We start from the raw sequence: 27,462 nt of genomic DNA on the forward strand, positions 1-27,462 counted from the left end.
CATGTCTCATTATGGCTATATATGGAGTATGCATCTGTGCATAACTAGGCAGAAATGTATATAACATACAGGCAGCTCTTTCTCCCCTTCCCCCTGCTATGTAGCCGGCAGATGTGAGAGCTGTCCTTAACTACAGCTGATTGATAAGTCAGAGGGGGGACAGCAGTTCCTCTTACTAATCAGCTGTTTTATGGACGCTGGGCTCTGCTATGGAGCGATCGTTAGCACGCTGCCTGTGGGCTTCATAGCAGGAGCCGCTGGCTGCCTGACCAAGTGTTGAGCTCCCTGCTGCTCCCCCGCCCCCACCAATCAGCTGTTTTATGGGCGCTGGGCTCTGCTATGGAGCGATCATTATCACACTATCTGTGAGCTTCATAGCAGGAGCCGCCGGCCGCCCGTAAAACAGCTGAGCTCCCTGCTACTCCCCCGCCCCCACCAATCCGCTGTTGGGCAGGTCGCTGTACTGTGGTGGCTTTGTATGCAGGCTGCACATTCGCTCTATAGGGCACACTGACCTTTTCCCCCCACTTTGGAGGGAAAAAAAGTGCATCTTATAGAGCGAAAAATACAGTAATTATTCTTACATAAATTGACATACAGCGGCCAGGATGACAAAGATAGAAGAACTCTTCAAGTTTTTATTGCACCTTACAGATGTTTGATGTGGACAGTGTTGGTGGCAATGCAGATGTCAAGTTGGTAGTCCAATTCTGCTCACACACCCCAGAATATCCTCAGTTATTGATTCCTGTACAGTGGGGATGTGGTGTTTTAGGTCGTCTAGTGCAGCGTTTCTCAACTCCAGTCCTCAGTGCCCCCAACAGGTCATGTTTTCATGATATCCTATAGCACATGTGTCAAACACAAGGCCCGTGGGCCGAATCCGGCCCGCTGCCTCGTGTTATGTGGCCCGAGGTGTCCCGACACCGCTCATCACTGCAGCAATTACCAGCTGGGGTGCCGCAGCTCCCCGCTGGTAATCACGCTGGCAGCGCTGATCCCGGCGCACACTGACGTCAGTGTGCAGCCAGGATCCTCCTCCCCTGAGTCCCCTGCTCTTCAGTTCCGCAGGGGAGGAAGCGTTCCCGGCACACACACTGTCAGTGTGCATCCGGGAATCAGCGCGAGAAGAGGAGGAGCGGTGCTGACAGCAGGGAGGAGGTAAGTACTGGTATATGGGTTGGGGGGGGGGGGGCTTTTTATTGTTACTGAAAGGGCTTATTACTGGGGGGGTCATTACTGAAGGGGGCTTATTACTGGGGGGGCTTATTATTGTTACTGGGGGGGGATTATTGCTGAGGGGGGGGGTGCTTATTACTGAGGGGGGGCTTATTACTTAGGGGGGGTTACCGTTGCTATGGGGGTATTACTACTGAGGGGGTTAATATTACTAATTGGGCCACTGTGGGGGTCATTATTTTTACTGGGGCCACTATCATGGTCACTATTAGGGCTCATTCACAGGGGTGTAATTGTATTTCGGTCGCGCAAATACGTTGCGTATCGAAAATCGCTTAGGCCTGTATATTTGCGTTTGCAAAAATGAACGCACGTGGGCCCATTAAAATGGTGCGCAAATATGCAGTGAATACATAGGTTTCCTGCGCATTCACCACATATTTGCGCGGCCCATGCACACGGGCGGAAATTCTGCGGCGGAATTTCCGCCTGTGGAAGTTGCCATAGGATTGCGTTAGAAAATACAATCCTATGCAGACGGCCACGATTTGTCCACACGAAATCTCGCACAGAAATGTCACTCCTCGGCCACTGGCTCCGCTCTGCGCATCGCCGGCTGCCCAGCAGCCGGCACATCACAGAGCTGGAGCTGCGGGAGCAGGTAAATATCGCGCCGGTTTCTGCAGGGGCACGGGTCGGGTCCCACTGCGAGAATTCTCGCAGCGGGATCCGATCCGGCTGTCTGCAGGCGGCCTTACAATCGCCCCTTTGAAGGTCACCATAAGCCTGATGTGGCCCTCGGTGAAAATAAGTTTGACACCCCTGTCCTATAGTAAGAACAATATATGGCAATATATGAGGCACTGACCATAATTACATCATCTGTGCAGTACTGAGGAAATCCTGAAAACATGACCTGTTGGGGTCCGTGAGGACTGGAGTTCAGGAACACTGGTCTAGTGTCACCAACTGCACACACATCGAACATCCATAGGTGCATTAGCTATATCTTTTCATGTTGTTCTGGATGCTGTATGTCCATTTATGTATGATGAAATCTGCACCATTGTTTCTGTATCGCCCTGTGTCTTGCAAACTACTTAAAGGGGTTTTTGCCCTCTCCACAGGAAATGGTGATAAATATCTCAACACTGGAGCCCTCTGCAATTTTGAGAACTGCACAACTTGAATGTCCTATGTGACTGGAACCGTAGTGCACATGTGCAGCTTTCATTCAATTCACTTCTATGAGACAATGGAAGTGAATTGGGTGGCAGTTGAGCATGCGCACCACGGCTCCTATAAATTCCCTTCTGTTTTACCCCTTAAAGACGAGGCCTGTTATAATTTTTGGAAAGTGGGGAAGAGAAACTAAAAATCAACTCTTATCTTTCCATCGATGTAGCTGTCTGAGGGCTTATTTGCAGGATGAGTTGTGTTTTTCAGTTGCACTATATAATGTACTAAAAAAAAAAAAAATTCTAAGTGGAGTGAAATGGGGGGGAAAAAATGGCAATTTCTCTATGGGTGGGGGAGAGAGATGTTGTTTTTATGGCGTACGACAGAAATTACATTTTATTTTGTGGGTCAGTACAATTCTGATCTTACCTACATTACATTATTTAACTGTCTTGTGTCACTACCGTCTAATCGCCACAACCTTCTGTTTCAGTCAGGTTTAGGGGGGGGGGGGGGGGGAATTCTGTTTTTTGCGAGCCGTGGTGTGCTTTTCTATTGGTACCATTCTTGGGATCATACGACTTTTTTGTCACTTTTTTTCTTATAAATTCTGATATTTTTTCTTCTCTCTGACAACTCGTGATAAATTAATACGTCATTTTTAGAGATCAAACTTTTATGGACACTTTGTTTTTTGTTTTTTTAATTCTAAATATAGGAAAGTTGTTTTTTGTTAACTTTCAATGTCCTTTTTTTATTTTTTATTTTCTTTAAATAATAATAAACTTTTTTCGTCCATGTCATTGGGGGACACAGCTTGGACTGAGGGTATGGCGATTGCCACTAAGAGGCAGATACAAAGCAGAAAAAATGTTAGCTCCTTCTACCAGATATACTTCTCCTGCAGGCACCAACCTAATCCGTTTTGGCTTAGTGTCTGTAAGAGCCAGACCTCTCCTCAGTTACTGGTCTTTGGCCTGTTTTCTACGACTACCTTCCGGAATAGAGAGCAGGTGCTAGACGCTCCTTGGTACCCCACCGAGGAGGGCAACAAAATACAGCCAACCACCCTGTTGTATGCTTGCCCCTCAGAGGAAAACTCCTAACCTGTAGATGGTAGTCAGCACACCTCCTGCTAGGGCTTCTATTACAACCCCCATCATACCTGCTTGAGGCTCTTCACATCAGCTTGGCCCCTCCTGGTGCTCCAGTGCTTATTTTCCTTATTGTTGGTGAGATTACTAGGATTCCGACACCTTAGGGGTCAGGCTACTACTCTAGTCACTCGCTTGGTGGCTACACTTATAGGGGTGGGCTCACAGGCTCTCTTCAGCTTGCCCCTGCAGGGAGAAGGTACTTCTTGGGGAATCCTCTAATCGCTGCTCTGGGTGCACTTTTCTTTCACTCCTCTTGGTTCCCATGCTTCCCATGACTAAGGTCCACCCTTGGGTCCTTTTCACTCCTTTCACCTGATCTCTGCTTCCTTTCCTCGGCTGAGAGAGGTGGTACCTCGCATTGCTTTTCTACTTTTAACAGCAGCGAGACCACGGACTACGAGCACAGGATGAGGGTCAGCTCTGCGGCTAGATCCTTTTTACTTGTGCCCCTTCTGCAGCACCCATAGCGGCAAGCAAATTAGACAGGCACACCATGTCTGACCCCTGGGCAAAATGCTTCAGACAGGCTGCAGCCAGAGTTGTGCATTTTACATGCTCTTGCTGTCCTACCAAATCTTCATGCGGGTAGTCTGACCCACTCTGCGCTGACAGACTCCCAGCAATCTGCCTCCTGGGCCCCCTCCCAGCTATAGCCTCATCGGCTATTGAATTGGGATGGGCGTGCTCTGTCTTGTGCAGTCTTGGACCTCCACTAAAGTGTCCAAGGCGATCGTTGACACTGCATAGGTCTTCTTGTCACTTTTTCCCAACCATGTCTAATGAATAAGACTCCTTACCCCGTGGCCCCTCCTGTGAAAGAACTAGGAAGCAGTGTAGACCATCTCACTCCTGACAATCCTCCAGAGTCGCCCGCCTTATCGCGCTCCCCATTCCAATCGGGAAGTGTTCTGTTCTCCATGGACAACCCTTGCTCAGACGGCAAGTCTCCCTCTAATTCAGATCTGTACGAGGAACAGTCATCCAGACTTTCATCTTTAGTTGATAGTTGGATGATTGTAGTAAAGGACACCTTGCAGGTGAAAGATCCAGAGCCAGAAGCATCTCCATGGGAAGTTTCTTTCAAACCCAACCCTCTTAAGACATCCCCCTAAAGTCTTTCCTTCACACAAGGAACTTGAAGACGTCCTGACTCCTTAGATATTATGTACCCCTTTCCAGAGGGGTCCATAAAGAAATGGGCATCATCTCGGTTGGTTATCCCTCCAGTGTCACGCTTGAAAAAGCACATCACTCTGCCTAAGGTGCCTCTTCCTTGGCACATGCCGCTATATGAAACTAGGATTGCTGGTCTAAAAAAAATTGGGGGGGCAGTAAGTTCAGCCCTATGACCTCTTTGCTTCTACCTGGGTCACCAGGACTACTTCTGAGTAGGCCAAGCAATTGCACCATGGCAGTCTCTCAGGTTCTTCCTTGAAAGAACTCGCAGATATTGCGCAACAAATTGGCTATGCAGGCAAATACGTCTGCGCTTCAGCAGACTCCATAGCAACATGAAGGACCTTCCGGCTGAAATTCTGGGACACTGATGCAGCATCTATAAAGATTAACTGGATTTCACTTTGTAGGTTCCCGCATCTTCGGCATTTGGCTAGACTAAATGATTTCAGAAGCCGCAGGTGGTAAGAGTTCCCATCTACCTCAGAACAGGTCTAACTGGACAGTCTTTTCAGGAAAGGTGCCCTTGATTTAGTTCCTCTTATTGCTCCAGTCTGCGTACCAAGAATACCAAGAAAACCACACAGCATCACAGGAAAGAAACATTTTTCAGACCCTAACCCTCCTTGGTATCCCTCTCTGCAGGTTCCCAAGCCCTCCTTCACATGAAGGGAGGCCCCCCATCCCAGTCATTAAGGGGGCGGGATGATATTTCTGCTTCCGTGACATCATCAGGTTTTCCCATGTTTCTGGCGCCTGGGTGTGGAAGGTCATCTCTTCAGGGTATGCCATAGATGTTGCCAACTGCCCTCTGGACCATTTTGTAAGCTCCAGACTTCCAACATCTCCTTCACGGATTAATAATTTGAATCAAGCGATATGCCAGCTACTTGCCCCGGCTAATCATCCCAGTTTCCCCCAAAGCATTTGACAGGTTTTTATTTAAACCTTTTTTTGCTCGCAAAAAGGATGAGTATGTCTGCTCCGTTCTAGACTTGAACAAACAGAATCATTATGCAAAAGTCCAGCACTTCCTCATGGAGTCCCTAATGTTGGCCATCGTATCCATGGAACAAGGCAAATTCCTGGTGTTCATTGACATCAAGAACACATATCTCCATGTGCCATCTGCCGAGCAAATCAACGTTTTCTTCGCTTCACTCTTCGTTTGGAACCCTACCAATTTGTGCATCTCCTATTCAGGTTGGCCATTGTGGGAATGGCTCTCTCATTCTGGTGGCAGTGATGGCCCTTCTATACTCCATGGGGATTGTCACTAAGCCAGCTATTTTGGCAGTACTATACTTGCCAGGACTTCCTGTCTCGCACTTCCCATACTACCTTGCATAGGCCTGCTCCAGTCAGCTGCAAGGCAGCATCTTTAAAACCGCCTCTGTTGCATGTATTAACTAACCGCATCCCCACATTCCTGTTACGAGTGAAGCGAAATGCCTAATGACAGGCAGTGGATTGCAAAGGTGCTGGAAGAGGGGAAACCTTAGTGGCAGCCACTTCAAACTTTACTTTCGGTGGTAGAATGAAAGCATTTTTAATGCAAGTTTATTACAAGATTGATGATACACACATAGGCTGTTAGGCCTCCCTCACACAGGGCGTTTGCAGAAACACAGCGTTTTTCAATGCTGCGTTTACTGCAGATTCCGCCCCATTTCAGCAGCGCTGGCATACTTTATGCCAGCGCTTTGTCTGCGTTTTGGATGCTGAAAAGAAAAAAGCAATACTCACCTAGCCGCTGCAGTCCGGGTCGCGGCCGCTGGTCTCTGCCGCTGATCCGGGCTTCCTCTGCACTCACAAGTCTATTGCCGTAGGCCAGGTTTGAGAACCCCGCCTCCAGCAATAGAGTGCTGTGATTGGTTGTCGGCGCTTGCTCGATGCCCAATCACAGCCCTTCATTGACTGTCTCAGCCAATCAGAGCTTGCCGGCGCTGATTGGCTGAGACAGTCAATGAAGGGCTGTGATTGGTTGTCGGCACGCTCGATGTCCAATCACAGCACTCTGTTGCTGGAGGCGAGGTTCTCAAACCTGGCCTACGGCAATAGACTTAGGAGTGTTGGAGAAGCCCGGATGAGCGGCAGAGACCAGCGCGACCTGGACTGCAGCGGCTAGGTGAGTATTACTTCTTTTTTTTTTCCTCTAGCTAGCTGGGACTGATTTTCGGGGTAGGGCTTCTATTGCAAGCCCTCACCCCGAAAATCGGCAAGCGGTTAACGCTGCCAAAAACACTGCACCAAGTGTTGCCGCGTTTTCAGCAGTGCTAAAACCGCTGCCCATTCATTTTAATGGGCGACGCAGGGCTGAAAACGCCCAAAAATAGAACTTGCATCGCTGTCAAAGCGCAGCGTTGGAAGGCGCTACGTTTTCAGCCCTGTGTGAGCAGCCCCATTGAAATGAATGGGAGTGTTGTACAGCGTTTAGTGCTAGGCTGAAAAGGCAGCGTTAAACGCTGTACAAAACGCCCTGTGTGAGGGAGGCCTTAGATGAGCAGACGTTGTGTGAAAGGTTAGTGCCCGTTTAGTTTGAGATGTGTATAATGTGTACAAGTTGCATAATGACCTTCTTTTTTTTTTTTTTTTTCTTTTACATCAGGATAACCTGGCAATATCATGTGGGTCACGAGCTCATCTGGAGAAAGAGTCCATAGCAACGGTAAGTATTAAATCTCCATGTCAGCCATTGAAGGGGTTTTCTGAGACTGAAGTATTGATGACCCATCCTCAGGATGGGTCATCAGTAGTTGATTGATTGGTTTATTGCTGGGGATGCTGCTGCTCTGAAAAGGCTGTGGGCTTGTCTCGGGCATGTGACATCATGTTCATCGATCATGTGGTCTGAGACCAGCTCGGTCCTAATGAAGTGAACGATTAAGAGCTGCTATACCAGGTACAGTTGCTGTACACGAACAGCCTAGTTTGGTCTGAACCAGCTGCAGTGCTCACCGGAGTGTTGCTGTCATTTCAATCAGCTGATTGACTGGGATTGCAAGCGGTGGATTTTCCATTCCTGGACTACAGCCGTATAAAATCTGCTATGTTAGCTTTACTTCAAGCTTTGTTTCAAGCTTAGATTTTAGACTAACGCTTGTTAAATGGGTTTTACAGAATTAGAAAAACATGGCTGCCTTCTTTCAGAATCAGTGCCATCTTTGCCATCAGGTGTTTTGTATTTTAGAGCAACTGCTTTGAAGTGAAGGGGGCTGAGCTGTAATACCGCATGCAACTTGTGGATAGGGGTGGTGCTGTTTTGGAAGTAAGCAGCTTTGTTTTTATAAACCTAGACAATTTGTTTTAAATTGTGGTCAGTGGAACTCCAAGGGCGTTGCCACATATTCATTCTTTCTACACAAATCACTGAAAAATCCTTCCTTCCATTTTTGAAAAGATAACTTTTATTAATAATTTAAAATCCTATATCACCTAGTTTCTCATCATATTAACAATCTGGGAACAGGCCTGTCTTGCCTAAATTTCATTATTATTGAATTGCTTAATTGCAGAGCTCCCACCCTGATAAGAGCAACCCCACTCCAAAATTTTGCCCTTCAAGATATCCTGTCAGCACCTTTTGAGCCCCATAAACTATGTTATGGAGCTCAAAGGTGAGTGAAAGGGTTCTAGAGAGCTGCACTTTCTTACTCACCGGATATTGCCTTTAAAAGTCTACTCACACCTACTAGGTGCTCTCCACAAGGAAAAACTATGGGCCAATAACCCAACAACCTACTGTACACTTATGAGGTGCAAACCCCACCTGAAAAGACTTGTCTGTACATGGTTATTTTTTTCCTTCTGTAGAAGGCTCTGCTTTTGTCTTGTATTCCCAGTCATGTAACAAGGTCTGGTAAAGGGTCAGGCATTGACTTGCAGGAATGCTGCCTTCTAATAAGAGAACCAAGAGTAATCAGGACTGCGCCTCTGTCGATGGAGATGTTGATTGCAGCCAGATCTTTACAGAGAAGGCCTGCAGGAGTTTTTCTTAGTGGCTGTAGTGAGCACATAGGGAAAGTGCTCGTGGTGGGGGACACCCTGTCCCAAAGGACACGCAAAGAGCTCGAATTCTAGGGTATCAGACAGTCCCCAAAGAGAAATATAGACAAGAAAAACAAGACTCCTGCGCTCAGGGTACCCAGAGAACACAAAAAAAGACACAATATTTAGTAATGCAAAGGGAATTACATCTTAGAGAAACTTCTCATGTGGTCCATAAAAGATAGTAATAGGACGGAGGTAAATCCTTAGTATTTACATAAAGTGAAAATTTATTAACAAACAATACAAGGTGCAACGCGTTTTGGAGCCAAAGGCGCTCCTTTGTCAAGCACGCATCCTGGGCTGGCTGTGTTTCAATTTGGGTAGTATTTTGACACCATAGATCATCATGGATTAATACTTCATCCATTTATCAACATCCTAGAATCAATACCCCATCACACCATCGTCAGGTAATATTTCATCAGGGTGGATCAATATAATTTCCAGAGCGTCATCCTGACGGCCCCATTACGTATGGAGGTTGCCCTCTGACCCAGGTAGGGACAGGAAGAGTTTAAAAGCACCTCCCTTTCCACCATGCTTTAGTGTCTTCCTGTCCCTACGGTGGGACAGAGGAGCAGCTCCAGACAAGCTGCGGAGGAAGAAAAGAAAACTTACCGCACGCTGTGCGATTTCCCCCTGGAGGGGTAGAGGTCGGGGCCGCACACTCACGAGTCCCTGCATCCCCGACCTGCGACGCCGACAGAGCCGTAAGTCGCCTCAGCAGCGCTGGTCTCCCTCGTGTGGTTCGCATGTTTGGGCCGCCGCTGCCGCGATGGGATAGTTCCTCCTGGCAGGGGAACGGCAGCGGCGGCCTCCCTGGTCCTCGGCGCGCATAGCGGTGATGTCATCCGGAGTGGTGACGTCACGCGCTCAACGTAGGGGGCGTGGCTACCGGCGAGAACCCGGAAATGGCGCCAAATTTGAAAATCCTCCCCATATAAGCAGGCTAAACTCCATGGAGGATGCTGCTGACTGCCAGACAGTGTATGTGAGTATGTCTACCCGCGACAGCTCAGCACGTGAGAGAGAGACTGATACCCTACCAACTGTAAGTAGGCTGTATGCCAAAAGGAATGCGCAAAATGATCACTATGTACAAGTCGGATGCATATATGTCCCCTTTTTTCTCTCCCCCACTTTGCATGGGTAGATGGATAAGGAAGGTCCAAAGAAAACGGACCCGAGAAAAAAATCGAAAAAATGCGTCCTCTGCAACAAAAGGCTCAAGGAGAGCTATAAAAAGCCCCTATGCGAGGAGTGAGTGTATTACCACAAGTAATGCTCCTGAATCCAACGCTTGCACTGCTATAACAGTGAATTGCTCTGCCTTCACAGATGCACAGGGAAAATACTCGCAGAAGAGAAAGCGGCGTTTAAATCTGATATCCGCTGCATGATCAGGGAAGAACTGCAGGCTTCCATGGCGTCCCTTCCCCAGGCACAGCCAGGTCCGTCACGGGTCCCTAAAAGGCCCAGGCAGACCGAATCGGCGAGCCCACTCTCCGGTGAATCACTGGAGCTCTCGTCTGAAGGAGAGTTAGAGGACCCACAAGTTCCTATAGAAGATGAGAGAAAGTATTACTTCTCATCAAGCGACATTGCGCACCTCATCAAGGCGGTGAGGGAAACAATGCAAATAGAAGAGGATAACCCGCCTAGGACAATCCAAGATGAGATGTTTGGCGGCCTCCGGTCCAGGAGAAAGACCATGTTCCCGGTCAATCAGACCCTGCAACAAGTAATTGCGGACGAATGGCAGGAGCCGGAAAAAAGGATAACGGTTTCAAGAGAAATCCGAAACCGGCTCGCGTTTGCTACCGAGGACGTCCGCCTGTACAGGGAGACCCCTAAGGTGGACATCCAAATAGCAAAAGTAGCCAAGAAGACCCTCTTGCCCTTTGAGGACACTTCCCAGCTATCCGATCCGATGGATAAAAAAATCGACGGATTAATGAAGAAAGCCTGGGAGGCAACATCCCTCACCATTGAGGCTAATATAGCCTCAACTTCTGTGGCCAGATCCATGGTGCTATGGCTAAACAGGGTAGAAGCCTCCATCAAGGATCGGGCCCCCAGAGAGGAGTTGGCCAGCTGTCTCCCCCTCCTAAAAATGGCTGCCGCCTTCCTGGCTGACGCATCAGCGGAGACGGTGAGATACGGTGCAAAAACCGGAGTCCTCAACAATTCAGCGAGAAGGGCATTATGGCTGAAGACATGGGCCGCAGATATAACATCTAAAAACAAGCTCTGCGCCATCCCCTTCCAAGGGGAATACATGTTTGGGCCCATCCTGGACAAAATCCTGGAGAAAGTCGGCGACAAGAGTAAGACCCTGCCCGACAGACAACCTTTAAGAAAACCATCCTTTCCAAGGAGGACACGCCAGCCACCCCCCGAAGTTAAAGGGAAGACGGGAAGATGGTCGTACCCTAAGGGAGGTCGGGGTAAGGAAGCTCAACCCTCCCCTGAACAAACAGGGGGTAGATTAGCGGGCTATCTAAGCCAGTGGCAGGGGATAACCTCTAACCCCTGGGTACTCCGAATAATCGAAGCAGGGTACCGAATTGAGTTCCACTCTCTACCCCCTAGGAGATTCCTCATAACCTCCCCTGGGTCCCTACAAGAACAAGGGAACCTCATAAAAGGTATACAGGAACTCAAGGACCTAGGGGTCATTAGAGAAGTCCCTGATCATGAAAGGGGCGAGGGATTCTATTCTCCCTATTTCTAATCAAAAAACCAAACAGTTCCATTAGGACTATCTTTAACCTTAAAGCCCTAAATAAATTTATTTCGTACAAAAAATTCAAGATGGAAACCGTAAGATCTATTGTCTCACTAATAGACCGAGATAGTGTAATGTGCACCATAGATCTCAAAGATGCATATTACCACGTCCCAATAACTGCAGCCCATCACAAGTACCTGAGATTTGCTCTGCGGGAGGGTGACAAGATCCAACATTATCAATTCACGGCCCTTGCATTCGGAATCTCCACCGCCCCTCGGGTGTTCACAAAAATCATAATAGAGATGGTAGCCTATTTTAGGCGGAACCAGATTCGTATATTTCCATATCTGGATGACTTCGTTAGTGTCAAGGACAGAGAAGACCATACGTATAGACCTATCCATGGTCTTGTCCACCCTAAACAGTTTAGGGTGGATAGTCAACAAACAGAAGTCCGACCTGAACCCTGGTACACAGAAGGTATACCTGGGTGTATTACTAGACTCCCACATCCAGGAATCCCGGCTTCCATCATCTACGAAGGAAGACCTCATCCAAAGAGTAAACTCCGTCTGTCAGGCTACGACGGTTTCTATTAGAGAAACAATGAAGGTGCTGGGCATTCTGACGGCCTGCATTCAGATAGTCCCATGGGCACAAGCCCATACCTGGCAACTACAAGGATTTATCCTTGCCAACTGGGACAAACGGCAGACATCCTTGGATAAGAAGGTGAGCCTGTCCGTCCGAGTCAGAGTCCCTACGCTGGTGGACCTCGCAGAGGAACCTAAGCAAAGGTACCTCCTGGTCACAAGAACCTACTGTACCGATCACAACAGATGCCAGCAAAACGGGATGGGGAGCGCAAGTAGCCGACCTAAATCTACAGGGAATCTGGGACCCCCAAGTAGCTAAGCGCTCATCCAATTTCAGAGAATTAAGGGCAATCTGGGAGGCCCTTCAGGCAGCAGAACCCCTTATAAGAGGAAGGCATATCAAAATTCTAACCGATAATATGACAGCTCTGTCATTTGTTCGTCACCAGGGGGGAACGCGACACCCACACCTGCAACAACTGACGACAAAGATACTCGCTGGGCGGAATCCAACGTGCTGTCTCTCTCAGCGATCCACCTAAAAGGGTGCACAAACGTCGCTACCGACTTCCTGAGCAGACAGAACATTCTTCCAGGAGAATGGGGACTGAACCAGCGAGTCTTCGACCAACTAATCTGCCAGTGGGGAGAACCGCAGATAGACCTGTTCGCCACGAAGAAAAATTCAAAGTGCCGGGACTTTTACTCGTTGAATCCCAGAGACAATCCGTGCGGGGTAGATGCCCTGTCCCAAAGCTGGGACATGGACCTAGCCTATGCCTTCCCGCACCCTCAGGAAAATCCAAACCAGCCGGGCGTCAGTCATACTAGTTGCCCCTATGTGGGACAAAAGGCCCTGGTATCCCCTGCTAAAAGCCTTGACTATTCAGGGTCCACTCCTACTACCAGCCGTGGAAGATCTCCTGCTCCAGGGCCCGCTAACATACCCGGGGGGCGAGAAATTGAGTCTAGCAGCATGGATGCTAAAAGCATGATACTGCGTGGGAAGGGACTCTCCCATAATGTAATTACTACCCTGACAAAAAGCCGTAAACCTATCACGACAGCTATCTACGATAGGATATGGAAGAAATTCACAGATTTCTGTAAAATAGAGCCAGGGAAAATCCCAGGGATTGACATACCTGTAATCCTGGAATTTTCACAGGCAGGCTTAGAGAAAGGCCTTAGCCCTAGAACCCTTAAGGTTCATACAGCAGCACTAGGGTCCTACCTAGATTTCCCTTTGGCAGAACACCGCTGGGTGCGTAGGTTTCTCAAAGGAGCAGAACGGCTTCGACCCTTTGTTAGAGAAACTTTCCCTACCTGGGACTTAAATATAGTCCTAACTAGTTTTTGCCAACCCCCCTTTGAACCCCTCTCACAACTCTCCTTGAGACTACTCACGCTAAAAGTTACCCTTTTAGTTGCTATAACTTCGGCTCGGAGAATAGGGGAATTACAAGCATTATACTGTATTGAACCATACATGGTAATACAAGACGACAGGATTACCTTCAAATTGGACCCAGCCTTCCTACCGAAGGTAGTGTCAAATTTTCATAGGGAGCAGACGATCACCCTGCCCTCCTTCTGTCAAAATCCCCGCAATGAAAAAGAAAGAGAATTTTATAGCCTAGACGTTAGGAGAGCTGCTCTAGCGTATCTAGAGGCCACCCGCTCTTTCCGTAAAAATAACCAATTCTTTATCCAATTTCAGGGGCCGGCAAAAGGAAAGACGGCATCTAAGAGCACCATCGCGAGGTGGATCAAGACCGCCATCCAAGAGGCATATAAAGCCAGGGGTCTCGATCCTCTGGGGAAAATTAGAGCCCACTCCACACGCTCTCTCTCCTCCTCTTGGGCAGAAAAAGGCCAGGCGTCTGCCGAGCAGATCTGCAAAGCAGCCACCTGGTCTAGCATACATACATTTACCCGACACTACAGGGTTAACGTCCAGTCGGACAAAGACCTAGGCTATGGACGAAAAGTCCTTCAGGCAGTAGTCCCACCCTAGAGCCACGTATAATTTGGTATACTCCATACGTAATGGGGCCGTCGGGATGACTCTCTGAAAAGATACGGATTACTTACCGGTAGTCCCATTTCCAGGAGTCATCACGATGGCCCATAGTTCCCTCCCTTTTAGTTTAATTCATGTTTTCAAATGTAAATATGACCGAATAAAGGTAAAATTTGGTTTAGTAAACATTGTCCACAGTAATAATTTGGAAGTCACTAAAGCATGGTGGAAAGGGAGGTGCTTTTAAACTCTTCCTGTCCCTACCTGGGTCAGAGGGCAACCTCCATACGTAATGGGGCCGTCGTGATGACTCCTGGAAATGGGACTACCGGTAAGTAATCCGTATCTTTCTATACCATATATACTGAAATCAAAGAATCAGTACTCCGTCACAGATTTGAGATCCCATATCCTTTCTGATGGGTAAGGGAGAAGTGTTATGCATTACACTGCTGGCGCTCATTTGAAGTCTGTATAGGGGCAGAAGCGACGGTAACAGATTGACCTTCAATGCTGTCTCTTGCATCTTCCTTCCTCCAACACCTCCCCTTTACAGGAAGTAAAACCTGTCCTCCTGCTCCCCATCCTAAAACTGCTGCCGCACCTGGAGATGTGATCAAACAACGCTTTAATGCATTGCCAAGACCTAAGCCCCAGTAAGCCTGTATGTTCCAGCTGCAGCAACTGTTAAACATTGTGAAGTGTTACATACTTGTTACATGTCCACGTTTTTGTTTCCCAGCGTTCCTTGTTTAGAACCGTTCTCATGTACGGGTTCCATTCCCTCGTCTGGTTCTTGTGCGTTCGGGGGATTAAGGACACGCAGTGTGGCTTCAAGCTGTTTACAAGAGATGCCGCCGCACGCACATTCACAGCTCTACATGTTGATCGTTGGTGAGTTCTCCTACTGATAAAAAATATAATATATATATATATATATATATCTTAGTGGTATTAACATGCTAATATGGAATCGCTAATTCTCTAAAACTTAAAGGAAGCCTATCGGGTTATTTTTGACATATAAACGCAATATATTGTCACATGTGGGACTCGATGAGCAATAAAACTGTATTTAGATTTGCTTTAACCCCTTAAGGACCAAGCTGTTTTGCGCCTTAAGGACCAGACACTTTAGGGTTTTTACCCAAGTGGTGGTTTTACTGCCCCGCCTCTTTTTTTATTTATTTTTTTTCCCCCTTCCACTACCAAAATTATTTTTGCTGTTTTTCCAGTGACACATAGGGCTATTTTTTTTTTATTTTTTTTTCCTTTTAGAGGTGAAAAGCTTTTTTTTTTTTTTTTTTTTTTTTTCTTTCTTTTTGAATTGGTATATTTTTGCTAAAACAAGGTATGGGAATGGGTTCCTCATTTTGTTTCTGATGTTTTGATATATAATGTGTATGGTTTTGGTTTACAGGACGCATATGGCGACTGTTTTGGTTGGCGTCGGCTCTGGGTTGTTTTTCTATTTTATGTATATATTTATTTTATGCTGTAATTTTATTTTACTTAGTTATGTAATTTTTTTTTACTATCTATGTCCCCCATGATGTCATAAAACACCTCCTGGGGGACAATCGCGTGTGTTGTGTTTTTTTTTTTTTTTTGACACTTTTACTGTAGCTGGGACATCCATAGGGGCCCCAGTTACAGGGAAAACATCCTCTGTAGTGACAATAGTCACTGGCAGAGCTGGCCAGGGTCTGCTGGGATCCTGTAGCTCTGCTGTGCCAGGTGATCCCGGCGGTCACGTGACTACAGCTTATGTAGTGGAAGTTATACTTTCACTTCTTAGTACATAGCACTCATTGAGAGCTGTGTACTAGGGAAAGGAGAGGGCAGAAGAGGTTAAAAACCCCTCCTGCCTTCTCCTTCTGGTTCTCAGCTATGACTAACAGCTGACAGCCCAACCTGCTTCTGATTGATTGCAGGAGCAGTCGCTTTAATGTCTTGACATATTTTTATTATCGGCTGGGATTAAAGCCTGGGACCAAGCAATGTAAATTTACAGCTCTTGGTCCTTAATGGATTAAGACCGGCTCCCATCCAAAAAATATAGCCTGAGAAGAGCTCCCTGCTCCTTATGCTGATTAGCGGTGCATAGTCAAATGGGCAGTTCACATTTCTAAGCACTCTGGGCTCTTTACCTCCCTCTTTGGTTTTCTCCCTCCCTTTTCCAAAAAAGAATGGCCCCTTGTTTGCTGCATGACATATCCAGCTCCACCTGCTGGAGACCTCATGTGTTCCACGTACAGAGCGCCTGTGTCGCACTGACTTATTGCATGTTTGTTACAATATTCTGGAGCAAGAGGAAGTCACAGCGCTGGCACTCGCTCCCTCAGTGCAGCACAGGCACGCTGTACGTGCAATGCATGATGTTTCCAGCAGGCGGAGCTGGAGACGTCGTGCAGCTAACAAGGTGCATTCTTTAGTGGAAGAGGGAGGTGAAGAGCCTGAACCGCTTGGAGAGGCGAACCGAACATCGGATGGTCCACCACTAATTAGTATAGGACAATGGAAACCCTTCCTTGACTAGATCCCTGGATAGGAGCTTGTGTGGAAGGAAATAAAGGTAGTTTTATTCCTCATGAAGTCCCGTATCTGACAGCATATTGTTTATACGGCAATAATAACCTGACAGACTTCCTTTAAAGTTGCCCCAAATTAGTGCTTCTAACTGTGGTCTTCACATCGCCGGGGTCACTGAACCGCAGCTTTGTGGATTTATTTTTATCTTTACTAGCAAATTGTTAACATTTCTCCTTCCCTGATATTAACACGTGCCAGTATTCTCTAAATATTAACATCATTTCTGTCTCCAGAAGGTGACTTGCAGTCTTTTAGCTAAACATGGGAGTATTCAGACCTCCAGCACTATGCACTATTCTTATGCTAAACTGCAGCTGCAGTCCCTTTGCTTCAATGGGTCCTATGCAGATAACGGAAAGGTGACTTTAGGCCGCGTGCACACGGGCGGATTTGCATTGTGGAATCCGAAGTGGCCGTCCACCCCTGGATCCGGACCTGCCATAACATGCTATTGAAAAACGCGTATTCCTCTACACAAGCGGAAATGAATTGCAATTTTCCGCTCGTGGAAGGAAAAAAAGTCGCACCTTGTTCTGTTTTTGCGCGGATGCCGCGTGGATGGCTTCTAGTGATGTTAATAGAAGCCGTCCAATCCACAACCCTCCGGCAATGAGATTGCAGAAAAGTTGAGGATTCTGCCTCATGGCTAGACGATGACGTGGGAAAAGCAAAGGTGTACGAAAAAACAATCTGTACTGTGCATGTCCGATGGCTCGCTGTGGGGACCATCCGCAGTACAAAGAACATTACATAGACAGGTACGTGCGGATGCCGGCTAAGCACAGGGGCGGATTCCGCATGCCGAGTCCGACTCACCCGTATGCAAGCTGGCCGTACACAGGACAACTATTGTCACGTTTGCTCTATCAAGCAATGATTTGTATCTGTTCCATGAAGACTAACTGGGTAACAAGCCATAACTATTTTGCTAGTCACTTAAGAGCCATTTACGCATAATGATTGTCGCACAAAGTTTGCTCAAACAAACAAAAGTGTGCAATAATTGTTACAGCTAAATGCGAACCATCGTCCGCTTTACCTTCGCTTCTTGTTTGTCGCTCATTTTCGGCCTGCATAAAAATAATCGCTTACGTCTCGTTACGTTTAGACACTCTCCCCTCAATGTTTCACATAGAATATTAAGCACTGAGGGAGAAGTGAACAATTCTCAACAGCGATCTAAACATTCTGCTCGAACTAATTAGTCGTCATATCGCTCACTCATGCGCGCGTTCAAATGATAGTCTGCTTGTGTAAATGGGGCACTAGTTTCAGCTCACCCAGAAATAGTCACTGGTTGATTATCCTCTGCTGTAAACGGATAATCGTGTCTTTCATCGACCAGCCAACAACTTTGCAGGGAGATGCATGCTCGTTCCTCTTCCGTCTCCCACTGAACATTGATTGTCTCCCGCCTTTTGTTTTGGATTATTCAGCCTTCCCATTTAACTCTCACTGTTTCCAAAAACACACACTCGCTGTTGCGGTCTCTCGCTGGTTTGGCCTGCAATGGAGCACTCAGTACTGCGGTTCTCTCACGCCACCGACTGTTCCCCTGAAGACCACTCGCGCATTTATGTGTTCATTGGACTAAGCAACCAATTAGTATACTTTGGGAAGGGGTTGATCAAATGCACCCCCACCAATGAACCTCACACTCCCCTACATAGTAGACAAAGGATATTTTGGCTCCGGCAAATGCTCCCAACCATTTGTTCAGCAATCGCTAAATTGTGCAAAGGAAACCCAATCGCTCTGTTTACAGTCATTCGTGCATTCTAGTGACTATTCAAAAGATCGTTGTCCCGCATTAAACAATCTAAAGGTAGCTTAATAGTATGAGTGATCAGTTGACCATTGATTGAATGCATATTCACTTAGCCCATGATCGGGCAAACTAACATTTGTACCCGGTCATCGGTAATTGGACCTTTTAAAGGATTTTTTCCCCAAGATACATTCTCTTCTATCCACTGGATAGAGAATAACTTGCTGATTGGCGAGGGCTCAGCTGCTGGGACTGCCACTGATCCTGAGAAAATTAATTTGCAGTGAAGCCGGCCATGCTCCATTTATCTCAATAGGACTGTCGGAGATGGCTGAGTTCAAGCACTCTTCTTTCTTTGCCAGCCCTATGGAAATGAATGGAGCAGCAGCATGCATGTACTCAAGCACTGCTCTGTGCATTCGGGGACGCTCTGAATAGCCATTCCTGGGATTGGAAGGAGACTCTGATGTAAGATCTCCACTGATCAGTAAGTTATCACCTCTCCTCTGGGGTCCTCCATACTTGGCTGTTTTCGTAGCTCCGATAGCACTGAATGGAGAGAGCCACACATGTGCATCGTCACTTCTCCAGTCATTCTTGGGTCATCCCTATTGTCCAAATAGGTCTGGGTCCAGGAGGTAAGACCCCCATCTATGCCCAAGGTGGGAATACCTCTTTAAATTGTTGTTTAAAAAGTAGTATATTGAGGAGCCCAGACTGTGCATGCACTTGTCCGGCAGACAGAGCGGTGTGTTGATTAAGTTGCTGTAAGACCGCAGGGTGCATTGACCTTCTCATCTGTGTAATTAACCTTCCTTTTTATAAGAAGATGATTGTGAAAAGATAAACCACTTGATTTGCAAATGGCATCAGCACAGAGCAGTAATGACATCTGCAGTAGCGCTTGTAACGCACAGATCAATATACTGTACCTCCTGTTTATGCAGGGCGTTTGATGTGGAACTCCTATATATAGCTCAATGTTTAAAGATCCCGATTGCAGAAATTGCAGTAAATTGGACCGAGATTGAAGGTAATGTGAATTATACACCACATACTACTGCTTTATGTTGTATTACACTGTATTAGTAGTTAGCCAACGTCTACAGTTCCCTATAGAGTCACACTCTCAATCATAATCTTTATTTGTATAGCGCCAACCTATTCTGCAGCGCTTTGCAAATTGGGGAATACATACAAAAAATAGGTAATAAAATCCAGTGATAAACCAATATACATCTTGAACAATAGGAGTGAGGGCCCTGGTCGTAAGAGCTTACAGACTATAAGGGAGTATACATATAATCTACTATACATCTAGAATTACATAAAGCTGAGTGAGTGGATCACCAGCTTTATGTATGTGACGAAGCAGATAAGAGCTATGCAGTAGGGGATGCTGTGGGAAGAAGGGGTTTCCAAGGAAGAGTGTAGAGACAGGGTAGAAGAGAATATAGTAAGCCTTCCTAAAAAGATGTGTTTTTAGGGCACGCTTAAAGCTGTGGGCGTTGGGAACTTACCCGATTGTCTGGGGTAGCACATCCCAGAGAATTGGTGCTGCTATGGAAAAATCTTGGGAGTGGGAGGTCGCATTAGAGAGGAATGTAGTCTACGGTTTTTCGCAGAGCGGAGAGCATGGGTAATGCAGTAGACCATACTGTAATAGGAGTATTATTTCAGGTATGGAGCATATCACCAGAGATAACTGCATGAGATAACAATGGAGAATACATCGAAGTAGTGGGGACTTTTACTATTGATGACCCATCTTCCATTTGGGATCCATGCTGATCACCATGCTCATTGTCGGAGCTGGAAGCAGACAGCGCTGTTCATGTTGCAGCAGCCCAGTTTGGTACTACAAGCACAGCTCCTATTGCAGTGTTAACCACACTGCTTCTTGCACTGTCTACACTGACAGCGGCCCGGCAATAAGCTGATCAGTGAGAATCCAGGCAGACCCCCACCAATCAACTTGTACTTAAAGTGTCATCTATAGTAAAAGTCTTGAACAACCTCTTGGCGCAATGTTCAGGTAAGAACATTTGCCTGATCATCGGGCTGTATAAAGGTGATGCTGATCATCAGACAAACAAACTTGTTCATTGGCTGATTGCATTAATCACCATATTTCTGCTACCCTATTACTTCCATGTGTGTATATGGCTAGGAAGACAACCTACATCCTTGGTCTGTTAAAGCCATTTTGGTAGCTGAAGTATATTTTTGTATGCTCCTTTTAATAATCATTATTTTATACTCAGGATCTAAACTGGTGCCTTTCTGGAGCTGGTTGCAGATGGGAAAAGACCTCTTGTTTATACGGCTGCGCTATCTCACTGGTGCCTGGAAATTGGATACTACTAGAAAATTACATTAAGGTTTCGTAATAACATATGGAAGCATCTGATAAGCGTCCAGCTTCATGGATCATTTTGACACAGGAGGTCCTGTGTTGCTGTGGGACCATATTTTATGGTGTATTGAAACAATCTTCTGTTTCATAATTTCTGGTGGCAGTATACCCAACCGATGGCAGTGCATTACCGGTACGGTCAAGTCTATGCGAGCGGATGCACTTATTTTGCTCAAGGACCAGTCTGTTCTGTACAAGCTTTTTATTTCAGGCCAGTCCAGCAACAAGTTGGGTCAAGATGGACGGCAGACATGTCTTCAAATGGTTATGTCCCTTTTTACACAAAATTGAAATTCCGGATAATATGCCCAGTTGCATAAACGTATTAAACTTTGCCTTTTACATATATTTGTCATTGTCATATATTTGTCATTTGAGTGGGCTTTACATGTATTACAAAAAAGATTAAAATAATAAATTTTATTAGAATTATTTATTTAAAAACTACAACATACACTGGGCACAACACAAACATGACATTAGTCCAAGTTGCGGATTTGTTAGCACAGCTTGGACTTTTTGACACTCAACGTGTATTTATAGTATTGCTTTTTTGTATAACACTCCACAGGGGGGCTGCTTCAAATGAGAGACTTTTGGAAGCATGGATAGTTTACAACATAACGGAGAATAATACTCCCAGTAATACCTCTGATTTGCTGACGATTTATCCTGTTTATGATAAATTTAGAACAGGAATATCACACCAAATCTGGAGTGTTATTTCTCAGGTATAAAGAGACAATGCTCCACCTGAACTTTTCAGTACTTATGATTGTACTTCATATGCTATAAGCTGGAACAATAGTGTCCAGCTTAAAACGATGCTCCTGCTATTTAGTACTTCTACTCTACGCATTTCACCACTGTGTATACGTGGATCCTCAGGAGACGGAGACTCAGTACTTAAGACTTGGATGTAAAGATGGTAATATACAGATTGAGTATCGCTCTAAGAGAGAGAAATCCCAAATGGGAAGTAAGCACTCAACATTCGTAGAGATGACAGAGTTGGACAACAGCGCAGATGAGTGTACTCTAGATGTCTGACCCTCGTTTTTTTTTTTTTTTTTGTCTATCTCTTGAATATATCCAGTGTATAGATCAACTGGACTTTTTCTTATAGCATATGAAGTACAATCATAAGTACTGAAAAGTTCAGGTGGAGCATTGTCTCTTTATACCTGAGAAATAACACTCCAGATTTGGTGTAATATTCCTGTTCTAAATTTATCATAAACAGGATAAATCGTCAGCAAATCAGAGGTATTACTGGGAGTATTATTCTCCGGTATGTTGTAAACTATCCATGCTTCCAAAAGTCTCTCATTTGAAGCAGCCCCCCTGTGGAGTGTTATACAAAAAAGCAATACTATAAATACACGTTGAGTGTCAAAGTCCAAGCTGTGCTAACAAATCCGCAACTTGGACTAATGTCATGTTTGTGTTGTGCCCAGTGTATGTTGTATTTTTAAAATAAATAATTCTAATAAAATTTATTATTTTAATCTAAGTCACGTCTGTGAATAGGGCTTTTACATACTGTTGTTTGACTTAAGCTGCCCCTTCTGTGAATTTATTACAAAAAAGACATCCAAAGGTTTCCTAGGCATGACAAAAAAATAAATTATGTTGTAAAAGTATTGGGACCAACCTACAAGGTGAAAAAGATGAATAAAAATCGAATTTCATCAATACGCTATTCGGCTGCCACTGGCCTCAATGACTACAGTAATTCTGCAAAGGCAAACTTACCGCTAAATTTTGATAGATGTGTGGAAGTATTTGCCTTCATTTCTTGAGGAGATCTTCAGTAGTGATGCGGGGAATGATGGGTGTGTTGAGTGTGCACGAATATGGCGTTGTAGTTCGTCTCAAAGGTGCTTGGTGGGATTGAGGTCTGGACTATGGGCTGGCCAATGAAGTTTACAGATGTTCTGCTCCTCAAACCAAAGCCTCAACACTGTGTGTGCTGTATAACATGGTGCTCGGTTATGTTGGTGGAGACATGGAGCTGAACCAAAATACAGGGTAATTTCATATTTTCCATTTGTACGCATTGGTGTTGAAGGTGGACTCACTATAAGCAATGCCCCTAGTCCTTCCCAGAAGGAAGCACCACCACACCATCACAGAACGTCCTTCTAACTTCACTATTGGTATGATGTTGTTGCATAGAAACTGCTCTCCAGCCAACCGCCACATCCAAGTGATCGGAAGAGGGTGCAATGTAATTCAGCTGTTCACAACACTTGCTTGCACTCATTTACATTACAAGAACAATGCACCAAGTACCGACTCGCCCAACTCTGTCCAATTTACTGCTGTGATATTGGGCTTGTGTACAGTTGCTTGTCCACGGTAACATTCACATGAAGTACTAATGGATGTCCCAATGCCCTATGAGACCTAAACGAGTGTTTCGGTAGACGAAGTGTATGATGTCTTCACAGCTCGTACAAGGCTTCATTGTACATGTTCTGCAAGGTCATGAGGTTCTCCTTGAATGTGGCTGCACTGTATACACAATAATGTTTTCCATTTCTGAGTAACCTTGCCACCAGTGGACTTCGGAAGATCCAAAAGTGCTGAGATGCCCCATACTGATTGATTGTTCAGGTGCCATCCCACCACCATATTCCATTGGAAGTCTGCCAACTCTACACCTCAAGGCATACTGGTATAATAAACATCCGGTTTGCATATCCCCTTTGCGAGCACAGGATTGGTGGGTGTCCCAATACTTTTGTCAACATAGTGTATGTTCTGCTATGTATAAGTGTATGTATCTTAGGGAACTTTCAGTCTTTCCAAAAGTCTTTTTCATGTTTGCTTGTTTTCTGTCTCTTATCTAGGCCAGGGTGAAGCAAAAACTATTGCCTCTGTGTCTACAACTTTTTATCTATTCAAGTGACTGTGAATGGCTATGAATGTTACATAAGTGTCTTTACTCTACCAATGTCTGCTTTTCTTTATGAAACTTAAGTGATTAAAATCATGAATCAGAGGCTAAAACAAAGAGCTGCCATTGAATTTCTGGCAAAAGGGTGGTGTGCACCAAAGGAAATTCATAATCTGCTGAAGAATGTTTATGGGGAAGGGTTGTGCTAATAAAGCTGTGGTGACCAAGGCATTACTTTTTGATTCACCCTTGTACTTCTATAGTACATTTTGAAGAGATTAATCTTGAAGTTCTGAATTTCATCTTGCCTCAGTACTAGCACATTGTGACACTTGTATAACTTACTTTGGAACCCAAACACATGAAGAGATTTAGTAGAGTACACCATGACCATTCATGCAAACATTTAGAAAATCCCAGACACATCTTTCCAGGCGTGTTGAACCTAAGTGGGAAGCAACTTTAGAGAGCCAGGATAACAAATCTCTACCACATGCACGTGTGACACATCCTAACCAATGGTACTGGTGTATCTTGACGCCACCAGGAAGTACTGTTGGAGTCAAGCTTGACGGGCGTTATGCCCCCTGAACGTAATTAGCTGCTGACGTGGATAGGATTTAGATCTTAGCTGCCCACTAAGAATTATTGGGGAAAGCAGACTGCGTTCCCTGCTGCAGGCAGCCAGCCGCAGCTCCAAGGTATTTACCTGCTGCCCATGCAGAATGCGTCTTATAGGTAAATCATACCGCTCCTTCCCGGCCGGTGGCCCATTCACTGCACTGGGTGGGACTCAGCAGGGACACCGGAGCAGCATGAAGCGGCTTCCCTGCCGGCGCAGCAGCACAGAGGCCACACCGCCCAGGTTCCCTCACTGAAAGCCGCCGGCTGCAGTGACATCTGCTCATTGCCATGCAGGTCCCCCGCTCCAGGCGCACATTTGCAATTCGGAAAGGGCCTTCCCCGCCTGCTCTACCACCCTCTGTCCTTAAGTGCAGAGCGGGGTCGGCCTCAGGCAGTGGACAGCTTCACCACACCCTCCACCGGCATATTACTTTACTATAAGGTGCTCGGCAGCATGGAGAACAGAGCGTTGGGGGTACAGTGCACCACACCAGGAAGCCATGCAGCAGGGCCGGGGGTCAGGCAGCTCTCTGCGGTGCAGCACAGGGAGCACTCCTCTGTGAGAGCACGGACCCATGGCCGGGGACAGCCAGCTAACCACCTTGTAGGACCTTCAGATCTTGACCCAATCGGCAGCCAGGGGTGTGACAGGGGCGTTACCCCTGTCAAACCCCTAGCTTCCAGTGGAGTCAAGATACACCAGTACCCTAACTAATATCTTACTTTTGTTGTCTTATATAAATGTCAGAAGTATTATTGCCTTGTCTCAAATGGTTACCCTTGTATGTAAATTATACGCAAAATAGACCTGAAGCATAAAGACTAACGCAGGCAAAAAACATAAAGGAGTTACTCCTAACATAATCTTTATATAGCACCACCATATTCTGTAGTGCTTTACAAATCAGTGTACATATAGAGTTGAAGTCACATCACTGCTTGCATGATGGAAAATTGAGGAACTTGCTGTATTTAATATCACAGATCGACTAAAAAGCTATTTGCTTTTTTTTTAAACTTATGTATTTTGGTGTGCTGAAACTGAAAAAAAAAATCTGAAACCGCCCACTAACACTCTCTTGGTTTGGCAGAATAAACGCCATTAAAATGAACTCCCTCCCAAAACTCCTGTACCCTTTTCAGACCTTACCGATACCGCTACCACGTAGTTACTTCATCAAACTAAAAAGGGTAGTGACACGTTTTGTATGGGGAGGAACCAGGCCCCGCTTGAGCTACAAACTCCTCACTCAGAAAAAAGAAAATGGAGGGGTGGGCCTGCCTGACTTGCTGCTTCACTATAGGGCGGCAATAGGTAGAACCGTCCTGGACCTCATGCACAGAGGACAGACTAAACTCTGGGTCGAAATGGAACAGAGTTCTGCCCCTTTCAGATCGCAGGGTCTTTTTTGGCTCAGGGGGGGTCTAGGAAGAAGAGGAGTCAAGGCATCACCCTTTATGTGCTCGCTCCTGCGTATCTGGGACAACTTCGCAAGCAGAGGAGGGTTGGTCTCCATCCCGGGCCCCTGGACGCCCCTTGTGGGAAACCCGGGTTTCCCTCTAGGGGTCAGAGGACTGTCATTGCTGGACAGCCTGGGAGTTTTTCTCCCGAGAATTCAAGATCTGCTATGGGAGGAGGGAATCAGACCCCTGAGCTCCCTCGCAGGAGAAGGAGGGGCCTCAACAGGTGCGTGGTACCAGTACTTACAGCTATGCCATTTCATCAGAGCGCAGGGTACAATTTCGGAGTTGTCTATCCCTCCCACACCTTTTGAAGAACTATGTGCAAACCCTCGCGAGTCGAGAGGCGAAATCTCCGCGGTCTATGGCATGTTGGTAGCCGCGGGGACCCAGGACTTAGGGGGGAAGCACCGCAAGGCGTGGGAGAAAGAGCTAGGTCAGCCCATGTCTGACGAGGAGTGGGTTAAGGGTACTACTCTGGCCCATGGTATGTCGATCTCGGGCAAACACCAAGAGCTAAACTATAAGCTCATTACGAGATGGTACCGCACCCCAGCATTACTGCCCAAAATATACCCCAACGTCTCGGCTGTTTGCTGGAGATGCATGGGGGAAACAGGAACGCTCACACACATCTGGTGGTCCTGCCCGGCGATCCTGAGATTTTTCATTTTAGCCATGAGAACAGTGATCCCTCGACTCTGGAAATCCCAGACGTCGCCGACACGTGTGAATTGGACAACAGCCCTAGAAGATATTAGATACATGGAAGAGCTGAGAGCCAAAGACGACGACAATTGGTCCAAGTACTACGCTGTGTGGGAGGTATGGATGACGTTTCGAGGCTCCGCCGGGTTCAAGCAGTGGCTTGAGCGTGGGGTCAGGCCCGCCTAACCAGGAGTAAGAGCATCGCCAGGGGCTCCCTACCGAGACGCTACCCCCCCTTCTCCTTTCTTCTTCTCAACACTTTCACCTATCTTTTCTACCTTTACTTATCCCCTCTCAGACTCTACCTCTTTTATTCTCCCCCACTTCCGTCCTCTCTATACCCCACTTTCCTTTCCCCTAATATACCACACCAATTACAAGTCGAAGTTCATCCCGAACTGTTCCGACTTTCACTAACTCCTTAAGATGTAACATAATACAAGTGACACAAACAGTTTAACAAATTTGAAATAGTTACTTTGTTGTTATTCAGCTGTTGAGTCTAATCCCTGAAGTCCAGAGTAACCAAATCACGTGGCAATGACTGATACGACACCATGGTCTTGCGTATAACCTACCATCTACAAGGGCCCTTTAGTAAAGACTTTGGTTATGATCGCCGCAATTGCCACCTGTATTCTACACAATGAATGCGTTAATCTGACTTCGGGGCCTGTTCATCTGTATGTCACTCTGTTTGCACTATGTAAAACCTTTAATAAACATATTTTGACAACGAAAAAAATCTGAAAAAAATCCCTGATGTCAGGATTTACCACACATGCAAAATTTTCCTCAAATTTAGCAAATTTTTCTTAATTTTTGGTATTTTTTTTAGGGATTTTAAATAAATTAAAATCAAAATCACAATTAATTAACATCAGTGCTTTTAAGATA

General features: G+C 46.1%; 1 protein-coding gene across 2 annotated transcripts in view; it reads left to right on the top strand.

Annotated features, from left to right (window-relative positions):
* Nucleotides 1-21,218, top strand: part of ALG5 (ALG5 dolichyl-phosphate beta-glucosyltransferase) — a 41,682-nt gene extending 20,464 nt beyond the window's left edge. The window contains exons 7-10 of one of the 2 annotated variants that reach the window (XM_066582642.1): nt 7,300-7,359; nt 14,837-14,988; nt 19,402-19,487; nt 20,719-21,218. In XM_066582642.1, coding sequence (XP_066438739.1) covers nt 7,300-7,359; nt 14,837-14,988; nt 19,402-19,487; nt 20,719-20,834 — 414 coding nt within the window. In that variant the 3' untranslated portion in view covers nt 20,835-21,218. Of the gene's footprint in view, nt 1-7,299; nt 7,360-13,791; nt 14,393-14,836; nt 14,989-19,401; nt 19,488-20,718 lie in introns of those variants that run through there. The other variant, XM_066582651.1, reaches the window with a different exon arrangement.
* The last annotated feature ends 6,244 nt before the right edge of the window (nt 21,219-27,462 follow it).

This window comes from Eleutherodactylus coqui, chromosome 1, assembly GCF_035609145.1.
Source record: "Eleutherodactylus coqui strain aEleCoq1 chromosome 1, aEleCoq1.hap1, whole genome shotgun sequence".
Lineage (NCBI taxonomy): Eukaryota > Metazoa > Chordata > Amphibia > Anura > Eleutherodactylidae > Eleutherodactylus > Eleutherodactylus coqui.